At 46.0% G+C, this 15,974-nt stretch overlaps 1 protein-coding gene across 1 annotated transcript in view; it reads right to left on the minus strand.

Annotated features, from left to right (window-relative positions):
- CLRN1 (clarin 1) overlaps nucleotides 2,810-15,974 on the minus strand; it is a 47,548-nt gene continuing 34,383 nt past the window's right edge. Inside the window, exon 3 of the mRNA XM_003358614.4 lies at nucleotides 2,810-5,433. Within this exon, the coding sequence (XP_003358662.2) occupies nucleotides 5,168-5,433 (266 nt within the window). The 3' untranslated portion in view covers nucleotides 2,810-5,167. The remainder of the gene's footprint in view (nucleotides 5,434-15,974) is intronic.

Here is a 15,974-nt window from a genome sequence, read left to right on the forward strand (position 1 = left end):
AGTGTCCATGGGGATGCCAGTTTGATTCCTGGCCCGGCTCAGTGGATTAAGGATCTGGCGTTGCTGTGAGCTGTGGTGTAGGTGGTAGATGAGGCTCAGATCCCACTTTGCTGTGGCTGTGGTGTAGGCCGGCAGCTGCAGCTCTGATTGGACTCCTAGCTCGGGAACTTCCATGTGCTGCGGGTGTGGCCCTAAAAAGCAAGAAAGGAAGGAAGGAAGGAAGAAAGGAAGAAAAAAAGTTTTTCTGATTTTGCTTACACATCCTTCCCCCAGTCTTCAATGCTTTATGCACAGCCAAACTACTGTGAGCGCAAGGCACATCCTTTTGGAATGAATGATAAAGGGTTTTTTAATCATCATTTGGAAAGAATCCTGAAGGATACAAGCATAAGCAAAAGTATTTATTCTGTAGATGTTTATGCAGAAAATTCACTCTCTGGTCTTCATCGCAGTGGGTTGCAAGTAATGTGCCTAGAGGGCCATGGCTTCAAGAAGGGCGATGGCACAGCCAGCCACTCAGTGGTGGTGGCAGCTGATGCACCTGGCCTCAGGATCTATCTCAAGAGACTTAGAGAGTGTCTCACTGGCAGAAACAGAACTTCCCTGGAGAACAGGGCTTTCTTGGTGAGGCTATGATAGTAACAAATAACCACCCAAACTCAGTGGCTTTACAGAAAGTTTATTGTTCGATTGATTGATTGGCTGTGCCCACAGCATACAGAAGTTCCTGGGCCAGGGATTGAACTTGAACCACAGCAGTGGAAACACTGGATCTTTAACTGCTAAGCCACCAGGGAACTCCTACAGGAAGTTTACCACTCTTGTCCCCATGGCAGGTCACGAAGCCTGCCTCTGTTTTGTAGCCTCGCCACCTGGATCCCATAACTTCCAAGGCTGCAGTACCAGGGGAAGAGAAGGCTGGAGGATGGCACAGGAGAGGCTTCAGGGCCAGGCCTGAGAGTGGCACAGGTCACTTCAGCCTATATCCCATTGGTCCAGACTCACTCCCAGAACCCCTCCTGCAAAGGAGCTGGGAAATGTGGCTTAGCTGTGTGTCCGAAAGGAACGTGGTAGGGAGCACAGAGCATTGCCTGACGCAGAGGGCCAGTGGGGAGAAGGTGACAGCAGGGGAGCAGGGCGCAGGGAGCATCCATGTGGCAGTGTCTACCCCACTTCTCTTGGGGCCTCTGGCAGGGATGTGCATCAGACACTGTCCTTCCCCCTGTGGACCCATACTCTTTGTTTTCCTTGGCTAAATGGAAGAATAGCAATTTAAGTGCAAATCTGTGAGCTATGGCATCATGGAATGCATGCTTGTGAATTAGATATGAAATCGTTTTTTGCACTAGGTAAAGTCCATGGCAAATTGGAAACTGAGGTGGCTGTACTGACAGGGTGTGCTTGTGTGTCCTGAGACCTTATGCTTCTGGTGGTGCCTGGGCTTGAATTACTTAAGCGGCTCAGCCACCTCTTCCATGCTGCCTCTTACAAAGTGGACTGGAGGAAAAAGGGAACAAAGACTACCAGGGGCTCTCCCTTTCCTCCAGAATTAGATGGCCCATGGTGGGAAAGAGGGGACTTGCACTGAGTAAGGGACACACCCAGCTTGTGACTCCTGTTCTTCTTTCTGAGTCCAAGTCCCTCCAACCAAGATTCTAGCAAAGAAATACTACCCTTTAAGATTTGTGCCTTTCGGAGTTCCCGTCGTGGCGCAGTGGTTAACGAATCCGACTAGGAACCATGAGGTTGTGGGTCCGATCCCTGGCCTTGCTCAGTGGGTTAAGGATCCCAAGTTGCCGTGAACTGTGGTGTAGGTTGCAGATGAGGCTCGGATCCTGAATCGCTGTGGCTGTGTTGTAGGATGGCAGCTACAGCTCCGATTTGACCCCTAACCTGGGAACCTCCATGTGCCATGGGAGTGGCCCTAGAAAAAGACAAAAAAAAAAAAAAAAAAAAAAAAAAAGATTTGTGCCTTTCTTTATTATTGAAGTAGAGTTGACTTACAATATTGTGCGCCCCCTGTAATTGTTGAGTGGCTTTCAAACACCACAGTTATTCCTCAGGGTCTCTTCAACCATTGAGACTGTCCTCTAGGGCCTGCAAGGAACACTTTCGGGAGGTTTCTGACAGGGTCATCCAGTTGGCCTGGGGCTCCTTTAGAATTTCCAAACAGGCGAGTGAGTCCTAGCTCTGGGTGTGACAAGGCAAGTGTATCTGGTTTTTTAAGGAGGTGTCGGGGAATCCCCAAGTGTGTAACTCAAAGTATAAGTTTATTGGGTTTGCATTAGCATTTTTATCAGCAGCAGGATGTTTCCATGAGGGGGGACTTCATCCTGGAAGCCAGGACCCCAGGCCTACCCAGTCTTTCTCTGTGTCCTTTAGTTTCAAGGAGAAGGTACCTTTTCTCTAAACTGACCAGCGTTCTCTGTCCCTTATTACTTAGAGGAGGGGGCTTATTGGCCAAAGCAGCCATTGGCTCTGAGCCATGACTGCCGTGAACCACAATGAGGGAGGATGAAAATGAGCAGACCACCAGATCACACCCTGAGCACCCAAATAGCACAGGTTCCTAATATCTAAATAGCAAGGCAGTTAGAAAGACAGAACCAATGGCTCAGGACTGGTCTTAAAGCAACATTTCTCAAACAGCCACCCTTTTTACCTGTACTGGGTCTTGCTGGAAGGGGAAAGGTTGACGAAAATTGGGAGGTTAAGCTCCTTGCTCTCCTCCCCCCAGAGTCTCTGCCTGACCAACTGTGCAGATTTCCATAGGCGAATGATTGGGACCAATATCTGTTCTAATGGAGGTGTGGGCCCATCCTAGTTGGTGTATCCTGGTGCTGCCAGTGTGGACCCCTCCTCCTTCCACCAGAGCTTTGAGAAGCAGCCCCTTTCCACTGTAAACGGGTCTCTGGAGAGGATAGGAATTGCCCTAGGATTGTGTGAGGCGCCAGCCAAACTGCTCCGCCTTGAATGCTGGTAAAGTGACCTGAGGGCAGCTGCTTTGAAGGAGCAGGTGGGACCCTGAGAGTAAAAGACCTTCGTAAAATGCAAAGTGCGCACAGAGGGAAAGCGCCCCCCACCCCGTCTGCACGTGGTCAGTGATGAAGCCTCCTCCTGCTCCAGTGCCCGTCCACTGCTGGCTGTGCCCCGAAGGAGCCGGCTTTGGCAGATTCCTCCTCTTCTCTCCCGCAGCAGAGTGACCGCTGAGGTTCCTGCCGAGAGTGCGGAAGGAAACCGGAAAGGCGCTCCCGACCGTGGCACTGTGTTTACCGCCCCAGAGCCACCAGGGGGCCCCGCGTCCCCATAAGAATGTGAGATCGCAGCTGCCACCTGGGGCAGGAGATGGGACACAGCGCGATCATGAAGATGATAGTCATCCCGGGGCCTCCGATCCTCAGAGGGAGAGAGAGAGAGGCACAGAGAACGGCCCCATCTCATCCGTCTTGTCAGGGTTACTCGCAGTCCACGTGAGACAAACTTTTCATCTGAGAGAAGCGGGGGAGGCAGCTTAAGTGCTGTCCACCGTGGGCCCAGGTTGTATCTCGTTATTTCTGTGTGTGACCCAGTTCGCAGGGACCAGCAGCCCTGCCTTTGCTTCCCATCAGGGAACATCGTTAGTTGGCCTGTTAGGCTGTGGCCAGATTTTCAGCCGCTGCTCTGAGTTTTCTCTGTTTACAGAACAGAGAACAACCAGTGAGGTGTTTTCTAAAGATGAAAGCTTGGTGTTAGAAGCTTTTCAAAATTCTGAGACAGAGACAGAGGGGAAGGACTCAGATGAGACTGTGGGGGCCTTCTGGGATCTCAAGCCAATTACCCTGGTGGCCTGATCATTCCTAAAGTGTTTCCTGCCCATTCCAGTGTGAGGGAGCAGGTGGGACCATGAGATGCTTCCCTGTTTAACTGTTTCACAAAGACTTCCAGCACTGAACTCCACCAGCTCTTTATTAAATCACTAGACTGACTTGTGGGCTTCCAGAAATTCTCCAGGTATATTTCCTAATGAAGGTAGAGAGGCTAACATCTGGAAAGGCAGTGTGTGATCTGATGTCAGCCTCTGGGCTGCAGATCACCATCAGAGCAAGCTGTTTTTTGGGTATACAAACAGTTGTTTGTATCTTGTCAATTATTCCAAAAAAGAAGAAGTAGGTTGGTTGTTTGTTTGTTTGTTTTTTAAATGAGCACTTTCAAAACTTCTTGGATAGGGGCTGAGTGACCAAGCAGCTGTGATGAGGGGCCTGGTGGTTTGTTCTTTGTCTTTCTCTGCCTCTTCCTGAGTGTTTTTTTGGCGGGCAGCGGGTGGAGGACAGAGGAGGGGTCAGTTCCAGGCTCAGTGTGGCCTTTGTTTGGTCAGCTGCAGAACAATTTCATGGGTAATTTGGGGGAAAAAAAATCACCCTGGGTCATGCTCTGTGACAGACCAAAAATCAAGATGACACAGTGATACTATCGTAATCCCAGAATGTCATATAATTATCATAATTGGGAATTAGTGCTTGAAGGCACTAAAGTTAGAGGCAACAGCCCCACCGAATCATTTTGTATCAAATTTACTGGGAAGGATCATTTTTCACGATTCCTCAGAAGTCCCAGCAATCATGTCTGTTGAAAGTACTGTGTTTCTTCTTTTTTCCTTTTAGAGTTTTACAAATTTTCATCAACGGGTCTGGATAGTAAGATTGTACTTTAAATGACTTTTTAAAAAAGCGTGTTGATATATTTTTGTCAATGCTCATTTAATGCAGTATCATTTTAGGAAAGCAGTTTCAAGTCTGTTTGCTGGTGCCTGTGGCAACAAATGTATGGCTATATCAGAAATAGTGTTTGTTTGTAGTAAAATATATTCCCCATGCCTTTCGATTCCTCCCTGATGGAGCGGGCATTTTTGCACTCTGGTGTGGATGTGGAGTAGCAATTTGTCCATTCTAGTCAACTGTCTTGACAACCCAGGTGAAGCATTTTCCCACCAGGTTAAATAACTTTCCAAATTTTTCTTTCTGCTCCTCTTACTTTCCAGCCTGTATCCTTAGTATACAGTTTGTAACATTATCACCGAGGATTTGGTGCTTTCATTTGTGTGTCTAAAAGGATGGACAGAATTAACCATATCCAAATGACCAAAGCCAGTCCACCCCCTTACGGTGAAAACTACCAAAATGTATGTGTTTCAGTACATTAGATCTGCAGCTACATTAGTTGTCTGTGTGTCTTTAGATTTTGCAAAAGGGAACTGAAATCCAGCAAGTCGTATTAGAAGCCCATTCAAAAAATGAACAAAAAAGCAAATGAATACCACCCAGAATGAGGTGGTGTATTTTTCACTTTGCGTTTTGTAGGCATACGTCCCTTCTTTATAATTTGCGATCTTTTCTGAGAGGTGGTGTATTTTCACTTCAGAAGCAAACAATATCATGACAAGACAGCCACAGGAGCCTGCAACAGAAGGAACAAACAATGTGTGGGACAAATATTTCCTGATTGTAAGGGACAGGGAAGAGGATTTACATGCAAACTAAAGAAAGCCTTTCCCCGTCATCCTCATTTGCATTCTTCTACAAAAATAGACTTCAAATTTGTAATCATGAGCCTCATTCTCCAACCAATGGGTGGTAGTGCCTGGGTTATGGCTCTGAGTGAGAAGGCTTATGTGTGTCTGTGGTGGGGGCAGGGGTGAAGGGTAGAATCAAGCCAATCCTACAACCACTGGGAGATGTTCCACTTTGCAGGAGGAGAAGGCTGACTTGTTTGGCACCTTAAAAGCACAGTGGTGGAATCAGGCTACAAAGCAGCTGCTGCTATGATGTGGCTTCAGGAGAGTACATTTCTCCAAACTTCACAGGTCATGCAGGAGAAATGGCAGTCACCCAGCCCCCTTATGAAAGGGCCGAGGACTTCCTTCAGAAGGGTTACAGGGCCCCTCCCACCTCCTCCAGTTCCCACCTGGCCAGAGCTGCCCAGAGGTGTCTCTGAGCAAAGGCAGCCATGGATAAGGTGTTGAGGCCGAGAGTGTCTATTCTTGTTTATTACAGAACTCAGGATTTTTTTCCCCAGGGACATGGCTGCCTTGAACAAAGGCTACATTCGTTGGCTGACAGGGGCTGAGATGTAGGGCCAGGAAGGTTTCCCTGAAGAATGGAGTATTAGAGACCTGCACTTTCTTTGCCTCACCCTCCTTCCTGTAGCTGAAAAGATGGATGCAATGGCTGGAGCGCCAGCAGACATTTTGGACAAGGTGGCCTTAGAATGGAAGCCACATATTATAGAAAAACAAGAAAAGAGGAATTTTGGATGTCAAACACCAGGAGCCAGCAGACCAGCCTTGGATTTCAACCTCTAGGTTTTTATGTGAGAGTATAATAAATATCTGTTGTGTTTTACTCATTATGAATATTTCCCCCTCATTTCTCACTTGCTGGTGACCTGATCTAATCTTAACTGGGCAACCATGGTCTGGGTGAGGTCTCTATGGGAGGCGGGCACATCAAACAGAGTGGTGCCTGGAAATTCTGATAGGTCCTCTTCTCCAAGGATGGAGAATGGGAGCCCCCCAGATGGGTGGTTGCCACAGGAGGCAGAAGCAGGTGGCAAGAGGGGGAGGGGCACCATGGAGGGCCAGGGCTCCAGGGGTTCCTATAGCTACTGCTGCAGCCCAGGCCGCCACAATGGGGTGCTAATTAATAGGAGACTTCTGAGATGGTTTTCTGATGGTGGTCAAACAAATTTGGGTTCAAACCCTGATTCCTCCACTTGCTATGTGAAGGTAGTCAATATTTGATCTCCAGCTCTTCATTTCCTTGTCTATAAAATGTGGATAGTAAAGATGATTCAAGATTAACATTTGGTATCAGAATTGGCACATATAAATGCTTCCTAACTGGTAGCTCATCCTCCGGTTTTTATGTATTCTTTTCATTTAGCAAATCCTTACCATCATCCCTTACCCCCCCCACCACCACCACACAGCAAGAAAACCCTGATTCCATCACACCGGTCACCCCGAAGATCATATTACAGTGCCTCGTTCCTCCACAGGCTCTCCCATTAGGTTTATGACTCCTTGTGGAGGGGTAAGTGCTTTTGCCTTCAATTACAGTTAATTCAAATACCCTGGGAGCAGCAACGTAGCGGCTTAAGTTTCCATTCATTAATTCACTCATTCATTTACTCAATTAGACTTATAATGGGCCAAGCATGGGCATAGTGGTGGAGATTTTAACATTTAAGAAAATGCATATGGTTTCTGCTCTAACAGAGAGTATAATTCTGGCAGGGAACTCAGATAAAACAATTATAAAGCAGCCACAGTGAGTGTGATAGTAAGGGAGGTGCAGATGGCTATTTTCTGAGAGAGCAGCTAGCATTATAGAAGGTTCTTTGGAAGCCTCTAGGAAAAGTTAGGAAAGGGAGGCCTAGACTGTGTAGGGAGAATGTTCCAGACATCAGGTGCTCCCATGCAAATGATGCCCCCATTCCTTTCCCTTTGGGTTGGTGGAGTAGGGGTTGGGGTGAGCAGGAAAGGCGAAATTTCATTTCTTCTGTTATTTCTTCTATGAGAATGTCACCGAGGATGGCCCCCACCATCTTGCTTCTCATCACCATACAGCCCCAAATAATTAAATGATATAATTTTCTTGAAATTTCACTTCTCACCAGCCTCGGAGACTATTCCTTTATAAAATGTTCAGCCTATTTTTGTATTCTGAGCTTAAGACCAGAGCTCTCCCTGGGCAACCCCATATTATTCTTTTATTGTTAGATCCAACAAAAAAGGCTGCGGTGCTGTTTTCTCTTTATCTTTTATCTGAAAATTGTGGAGAAAATACCATTGCTTTTACCATAAGAACCTTCTTTGTGTGAGGAGATGGTGAATTTCAGACAGTAGCGAAACAGTGTATTTCCTTGGTGCTTGAAAGGAAAATTCAAGCTCGGTTTCCTTTTTCAAGCTGTTAAATATTTTAAAGGTACTACTTTGTTAAGGAGACAGCCTCACAGTGAGACTGCATTTCCCATTCTTAAAGTAAAAGTTGCTTCGGTATCTTAAGACAATAGCCCTTTGCTAGAGGCAGTACTTCAAACGCACAAGCGCCCAAAGCAGTGTACCATCTAGTCTTTGAGAGGGTGGTCTGTGATTCCACTCTAGATTCTGGGGTTGTCCATGAGGTCAGCTTGGTCATTTCAGAGTCAGAGTGGGGAAGCCTGTCCTGAGTCTCTGCCAACCCCTCAGCAACTGCTAAGAGATGTGAAGGGAAACAATGCAGTGTGCATTTAGGATATTTTTGCTTTTCTCTGTCCCTGACTCTACAAGAGATCTGGGGGGAGTTGCCCGTTGTGGCTCAGTGGGTTTAGAACCCAACTGGTATCCATGAGGATTCGGGTTCGATCCCTGGCCTCACTCAGTGGTTAAGGATCCAGCGTTGCAGCCTCGAGCTTGCAAGTCTGGCATTGCTGTGGCTGTGGTGTAGACCGACAGCTGCAGCTCCGATTGGACCCCTAGCCTGGGAACTTCCATATGCCACAGGTGCAGCCATAACAAGAAAGATTTTTTTTTTTTAATTAAAAAAAATGAAAGAAATGTGGGACCACTGATAACTCTTTCTGGCTTATGGACCAAAGGATACCCAGGAAAATTTCTCTCTGTGGGCTGGATGTGGGGGACATGGAGGGCAGCTTGTGAGGAATGTGAGGAATGTGAGTGATGGCAAGAACAGGGCTCAGCACATTTCAGGTACGGCCCTTGGACTCCAGCAAGGAGGCACCTGTTATGGGTCCCACATTTAGAGGGTCCTGCTCTCTCTCCTGTGATGCCCTTCCCCATGGTGGGGGGACAGGAGGAATCTTTGAAGTCAATGGAATAGGTCCATCTGGAGTCCCTGACCCACATTCTAGACTGTACTCAAGGACCCAGGAATTTCCTCCCAAACAGTGCTGAGCACACGCCCTGGGCCAGTACGGGCATCTCTTCCCTTGGTCTGTCTACCCAGGAGTGGATTTTGTGGCTGGTGCTGCACAGCCCTGAGGGTGGCCAAGGAACAGCTGTCTGGGGGAGCATGGTCAGAACTCAGGTATGCAGTAGAGTGTCCCCACGTGGGTGCTCAAGGCCTTTTACAGTGTTGATGGAACCAGGTATGGGAAGAGAAGTGGACAGACAGGCCCAGCTCTCCTCCCATCACTACATTCAGGTGCAGAATCCCCAGGGCTCAAGAATTTGAAATTTGAGGGAGTTCCCTTTATGGATAAGCAGTTAATGATCCCAACTTAGTATCCATGAGGATGCATGTTCGATCCCGACCCTTGCTCAGTGGGTTAAGGATCCGGCATTGCTGTGAGCTGTGTTGTAGGTCACAGAGGTGGCTTGGATCTGGCGTTGCTGTGGCTGGCAGCTACAGCTCCAATTGAACCCCTAGCCTGGGAACCTCCATATGCCACAGGTGCAGCCCTAAAAAGACAAAAAAAATTTTGAAATTTGAATCTGGCTTTGCCAGGTGTTATGGAGAGATATTTGTCAAAAGAGAAGGATATAACATGTTTCGTTGACTAGCATATTAGCTTGTAGCTCTGAAATGTTTAGGCACAGGAATGTGGGCTTTCATTCAGGCTCTTGCCCCAGGCCTCACAGCTGTTAGGATCCGGCTTGCATGAGCCCTTCCTTCTTTGCGCAGTTCCCCATGTCCATCAAGAGCCCCAAAGCAGTTGGGGCCATTTGGACAGATTCCTTGCATGTCTGTCTATCTGACCAGTGCTGCTCCAGCTCACAAGAAAGGTTAGAGTATGTCAGGTTTAGGAAAACCTGCTAAGCCTTGCTCTAGCTCAAATTTGCAATATAACCAGGCATAGGACCGATGTTTTGCTGGCACGTCTTCCTCTAAATCTAGCTATTTTCCTTTCACGTGTTTGATTCACCACTCCCCTCCCTTCCAAATCTGGCTGGTACTATAAGAGATTTTTTTTTCTTCTCCTTTTAATGACTTTGATTACTGAGTTAATTTCTGACTGAGTAGGATAGCTGAGTTATAGCGCTGTCACACCATGAATTATCAGTCCTTTAACAACATTTGTAATGTGCCAGACACTGGACTGTGGGCTCTCCTCTGGCAGCTGTGTACGACTGCAGAGTTGGGCATCTCTGCCCTCCAGTACTTACCGTACAGGGAATGAGGGTCACAACCAACAAGAAAACTGCTTCTTTATCCCTTGCTGACCCCAATGGTGCTTTTTTTTTCCAGCATACCTGTGGCATATGTAAGTTTCTAGACCAGGGGTTGAATTGGAGCTACAGCTGAAGACTGACATCACAGCCATGCTGATTTAAGCCACATCTGTGACCTATGCCTCATCTTGTGGCAAGGCCGAATCCTTAACCAACTGACTAAGGCCAAGGATCAAACCCGCATCCTCACAGAGACAATGTTGGGTGCTTAACCCACTGAGCCACAATGGGAACTCCCCGAGGATGCTTTTTATGTGTGGCATTAGCCTACCAGAATCCATGGGAGTCCAGGTTACTCTGGGTTCCAGTAGAAACATGTCCTCAAAGGTGAAAAAAAAAAATCTTCTGGAATATTCTCCTATTATCACTAAGATAGCATATGGGAAGTATAGTAAATTAGAATTGCAATTCCATTTAAATTAATGGCCAAGGTTTCCAAAAAGCTAACATGTCATCTTTAAACTTTCTTAGAGAGGATGAGGGGGAGCAGAATTTTCTACCCCAAATATACCACTTCAACATAACAATTATTTTGAATTAAAGTTACTTAAGAAACAGCTAGCGCAAGAAGGACACTCTAACCATCCCCTGTCTCCCTCAAAGCAGGAAATAAATTTCCCACCTGAGGAGCCCCTCCTGCACCTGGAGGGTAGAAGCAGGCTTATCAGTAGAGACAGGGAATTCAGGGCCAAGATAGCTGTATTAAATAAACCTTGATACTTCTTATACTTCTTCACTAATTTGCTGCCCCAAGCCCAAACCAATTGGTCTTGTCCATTTTTTCACAAATGTCTTGTTTCTTTGTCTGATAATTGTAAAAGCTGGCTTGCTTGGTCAATTCTTTGAGTCTCATATTTTGCGAGCTCCTATAGATACAAAATTAAATTTATTTTTCTGCTGTTAATGTCTTATGTCAATTTCATCATGAGGCCAACCAAAGAACCTAGAAGAGGGCAAAGTTTTCCTCTCATACAATGACAGCTCTTAGAGGCATTCTATTTTCCCCACAGAATAATAAATTGAAAATTTCCTTCTTTCATGTTTTTTAGAGCCGTGCCCATGGCATATAGAAAATCCCAGGCTAGCAGTCAAATGGAGCTGCAGCTGTAGGCGTACGCCACAGCCACAGCAACACAGGATCCAAGCCATATCTGTGACCTCCCCACAGCTGCTGGCAACGATGCATCCTTAACCCACTGAGTGAGGCCAGGGATCAAACTCTCATCCTCATGGATACCAATGGTGTTCGTAACCCGCTGAGCCACGATGGGGACTCTGACACTTTCCTTCTTTAAGGCATCTTGAGAGATGATAAATGGGGGTGGGAAAGCCACAACTTTTCAGGTGTAATTGCTAATTTTCTGCAAACGTATGTAATCTCACTAGAAAGTTAGTTATAAAGTTAGTGGTAAAGTCTCCAGCAATGGTTTCTTCCCCACAAGGAAGCTGCTCTAGTTCCAAATTGCTTTAAAAACCAATGGTTTTTAAAGGACAGGAAATGGTTTTTCAAGGACAGGAAAACAAGCTAATACTTAAGAACAGAATTTGAGGTTGTATCGTAGAGCAATTTGGTCACGTGTTTCCAAAGAGCAGGAGCAAATGAAGTTATGACACTGGTTGGCTTAAACTTTTCCCCATCATCTTCTTTAACAGAGAATTTAAGAGCCCACATCTAACTTAAGTTTAGCACATGTCACATTAGGTGAGAAGGGCGATTCATGCAAAGAAGAAATGGTCTTTTTAAAATGCTACCTTTTTCTAATTTGAATTGATTATCAGCAAAGGAGAAAGTCCTCTGTCTAGAAAATATAGAGAGCTGCTTCTGTTTTAATCACTTACTCAACAAATACTTATCCAGGGCTTACTGTGCTATTCCAGGCACTGGAGATACAGCACTGAACAAAGCAGACAAAAATCCCTATCGTCATGGAGCTCTTGGTAGTGGAGACAGGGGAGGGAGAGGCAACAAAATAAGTATACTCTATAGTTTATCAGAGTGTGATATGTACCAAGGGGAATAAAATAAAGCAGGGTAGGGGGATGGTTGGGGAGGCCTCAGAGAAAAGATGACATTTTGGTGCCTCTTGAAGAAGTCAGGGAATGAAGAAATAGCTATTTGAGGGAAAGTGCCTTCCCAGCTGAGGGAACAAAGAGTGCAAAGGAAGCAGGTGGTTTGAGCAGAGAGAAGAGAGGTGGGCAAAGAGGCCTAAGGGGTGAGGCATGTATGTGGGTTTCTGGAGTGGACCCAGCAGGTGTTGTTCTGGCGGTCATAGCAAGGACTTGGGTTTTGACCCTAAATGAGATGAAGGGAGGACACATGTGCCATTCTCTTTGCAGTTGTGATGGGACAAGACTGAGCATCTCCTTACACAAGATCAGGTGCAGCTGGGCCCTGTGAAAAATGAGTTAAACCGTCCTTCTAACTGCATCCTTGCCATGTGTGACCTGGAAGTGCAATCCGGTCACTATGGTTCTGCCCTTTCTGATGCTGCCCTGCATATCAAAACAAAATTCCTTGCTCATTGCCATCATGGGCTGGCTGATCTGACTTCTCTTCCTTCTGTGGCCTTCTTTCTAAAGTTTATGATGAGAAACTAGTGAGTACTTTGTTGCTGACTTTTCCTGCCACCAATCCTGTCCTTCCTCAGGCTCTGTGGCTTTGATGCCTAGATATCTCTGGATCTCTTTCTCAGACTCTGAACAACAGCTCCTCCATAAGGATTGAAGTGGAAATAAGGCACAGATGGTTTTTCACTCCCAGTGCAGAATAATATGCCCTAGATTTATTACTAGAGGCCAGGATATTATTAATATTGAAACTGATAGATGTAAGCATTCTTCTATTTCTGTACTGCTCTTTATTTTCCTGTCTTCACATTTTACATATGACTGTGCTTATTTATGTCCCTTGCCATAGTCATAATTATCATAATTAATTGCATCCATATTAGGAGCATTCCCTTTTTAAAGAAAGGCAGTCTTTTTTGTTTGTCTGTTTGTTTGCCTTGCTTGATATAACTCAAACATGATGCTATATATAAGAAAAGATATAATACATACAATTTGCAGTAAGTCCATATGCTGGTGGTTTTCATCACTTTCAAAAGGCATGAGCCAATACATTTCATAGCATCCTCAGAGAATATTCACTGAACTATCTGTAATGTTCTACCATGGATCCGTGGCAGTCGTCCATGTAACCTGCTCTCTTACACGCATGTCTGAGTAAGAATCTCTACCATCAATTGGGAAGTGTCTCAAATGGAATGTATAAAAGGCATACACTCATATATCAGTGCTCCTTTTGAAACTCTAGGTCTAGTGGCTTCTATCCCCAGCTCTTTCTATTTTGGCTCTCTCTCTTTCTCTGCCTCCTTAATTTGAGTACCTCACTCTCTCTCCTACTGTCTTATAAACACTGAGGGATGTTTTGTCCCCCTGTTTTCCATTCTGCCTTTCCCTACCATCCTCCCTTCCCTGTCATTTACTCCCACAGGTGACCTCCTTTTCACAAAGTTCATGGTTGACCAGTACTCTTGAAAACATCCCCCTGTTGTAGCCTCTGGGACACCACATCTGCTGATTTCCTTTCTTCCTCCTGGACATGCCTAATCAGTGTCCTTTGCTAGCTCCTTCTCCTCTTCCATCCCAAAACGGTATTCTTCAGGGGTTGGTCCTAGGCCAGTTTTTCTCCATCTGCATTCTCTTCCTAGATGATCTCATCCATTTTCATTGCTTTGAATAATATCTATATCCTGACAACTCCTTAATTTATGTCTTTTGTCTAGACCTCCTCTCTGAGCTCCAGACTCATATATCTGACTGTCTACTTGACATCTCCTCGTGCACATCTCATAGGATCACAAACTTGACATATCCCCTAAATAGAACCCTTGATTTCTAATGCTAGCTCACCTCTTTTTTTTGCCCTAAAGGCTAAACCTCTTCCTCCCCTGTTTTATTCATCGTGGTTAATGCCACCACTCTCTACTAATTGCTTAAGTTACCTGAAAATCATTTTGGATCTACTTTCAAAATGTTTTTTTTGAATCCATTCATCTCTCTCTATCTCCAACAGCCTAGCCTTTCACCAGACATTTCTTAAAAGGTAAGTTAGCAATCAGACAGCTTCTTAAGGCCTTTCAGAAGCTTCTCATTGCAATTAGAATCATTTCAAAAAGACTTACCATGGCTTTTGAGATATGACATCAACTGATCTCTCTAATTTTGGGGGAGGGGGGCATTTCTCCCTCACTGCCTCCCCTCTAGGAATACAAGTCTTCTTTTGGTGCCCACAGCAAGCACCCACTTTTTCCTTAGTGTCCTCTTGTGTGCCTGCTCCTTTCCTTGGGAAGTTCTCTGAAGGTCCCCAGCTTCTTTGTATCTTCAGAACTCAGCTACTTGGAGTAGCCTTCACCGATCACTATATTAAGACCTGACCTCCCCGCTTCTTCATTCTCTATCACAGCAGGCTGTTTATCACCCTTGTTGTAATTATTATGCTCTTTAATTACCTACATGGACTTCTGTTGACTCTTGCACTAGATTGTAGGCTTCCTGAAGGCAGGCCTGTGTGCCTGATGGATGTGGTGTCACCAGTGCCTCTCATAAGGTCTGGCACCTGGTGGCACTCAGTTAGGGTTTGTCAAACAAATGGAGAGCGTGCATCTGTACCAGTGGTTCTCGACACTGGGCACACATTAGAATTACCTGAGAGGCCTTAAAAAAATACCAGTGCCCAGGCTCCACCCCCAGAGACTCCAATTAAATTAGTGCGGTGTGGGACCTGGCATTGGTATGTTTATAGCTTTTCTTCTGATGATACTAACGTATAGTCTGGGAAGAGAATCACTGCCCAAAATGAACTATGGGAGACCGTTAAGATATTACTAAAGTCCTAACTCAGGAAAGATTTCTCATACATAGTTTATAATTGACAAGATGAGAAAGGGCAAATTAACTGACTTGGGTGGGTTTCATGGAACAATGCCAGTGGGCAGAAAAGTTACGTGAAGAAGGCTGAGGAATGAGGGTCAAAGTGCAGGCCATGAGAAGTGAAAGGCACTTCTGGTCCAGGAGGGCAACAGGGTATTGGGCTGTAAGGACCAGCAAACTGTGGTAACCGAAGCCCTTTTTGGCCTAGTCCTTTTCTCCCTCCAGGGTCTGGCGGGTAGCACTTTAGGAAACACGGAGATGCTCACAGCATTGTTTCTGGGGAGGGTGGAAGGTCCCAGGCAAACAAGCAGGAAGACCTCTTTGCCCTTCCCCTACCCCCACCTTCATACCTCAGGAGGCCAAGCTGGGTCCCCATCCAGCAGGGAGGTAGACAGCTGAAGACATGGCCCTGGAATGACATCAGTGCAAAGAAAGGGGGGCTTTGGGGGGAATCCAAGTGAGCAGGAGGAGAAGGAAAACAGAGGGGGTTTTTCTCTCCTGACTGAGAAAGGGCCCCTGGGCAGAGACACCAGGGAGGAAAGTCAGGGGAGGGGAGCTGCCCTGGGGCATCTCTAATGGCTCTAATGGAATGTGACCCCCACAACTCCTAAGAGACCCCATAATACAGGATCCAGCTCTGAATGCCTGATTCACTGGCTCACTTTCTGTGTGTTTGTGAAAAGGGCTATGAATCCCCCACCTTTCCACAAGTAAGGTTTAGAGCTGGCATCTCTGTGACTATCACAACTTTAGGTAAACATTTCCAGACCTCCAGGGGCTTCTGGTTACTCTATGTAGATTGAGGTAGTTTGTGAGTCAAGAGTGACCTGTT

This window comes from Sus scrofa, chromosome 13 (assembly GCF_000003025.6).
Source record: "Sus scrofa isolate TJ Tabasco breed Duroc chromosome 13, Sscrofa11.1, whole genome shotgun sequence".
Lineage (NCBI taxonomy): Eukaryota > Metazoa > Chordata > Mammalia > Artiodactyla > Suidae > Sus > Sus scrofa.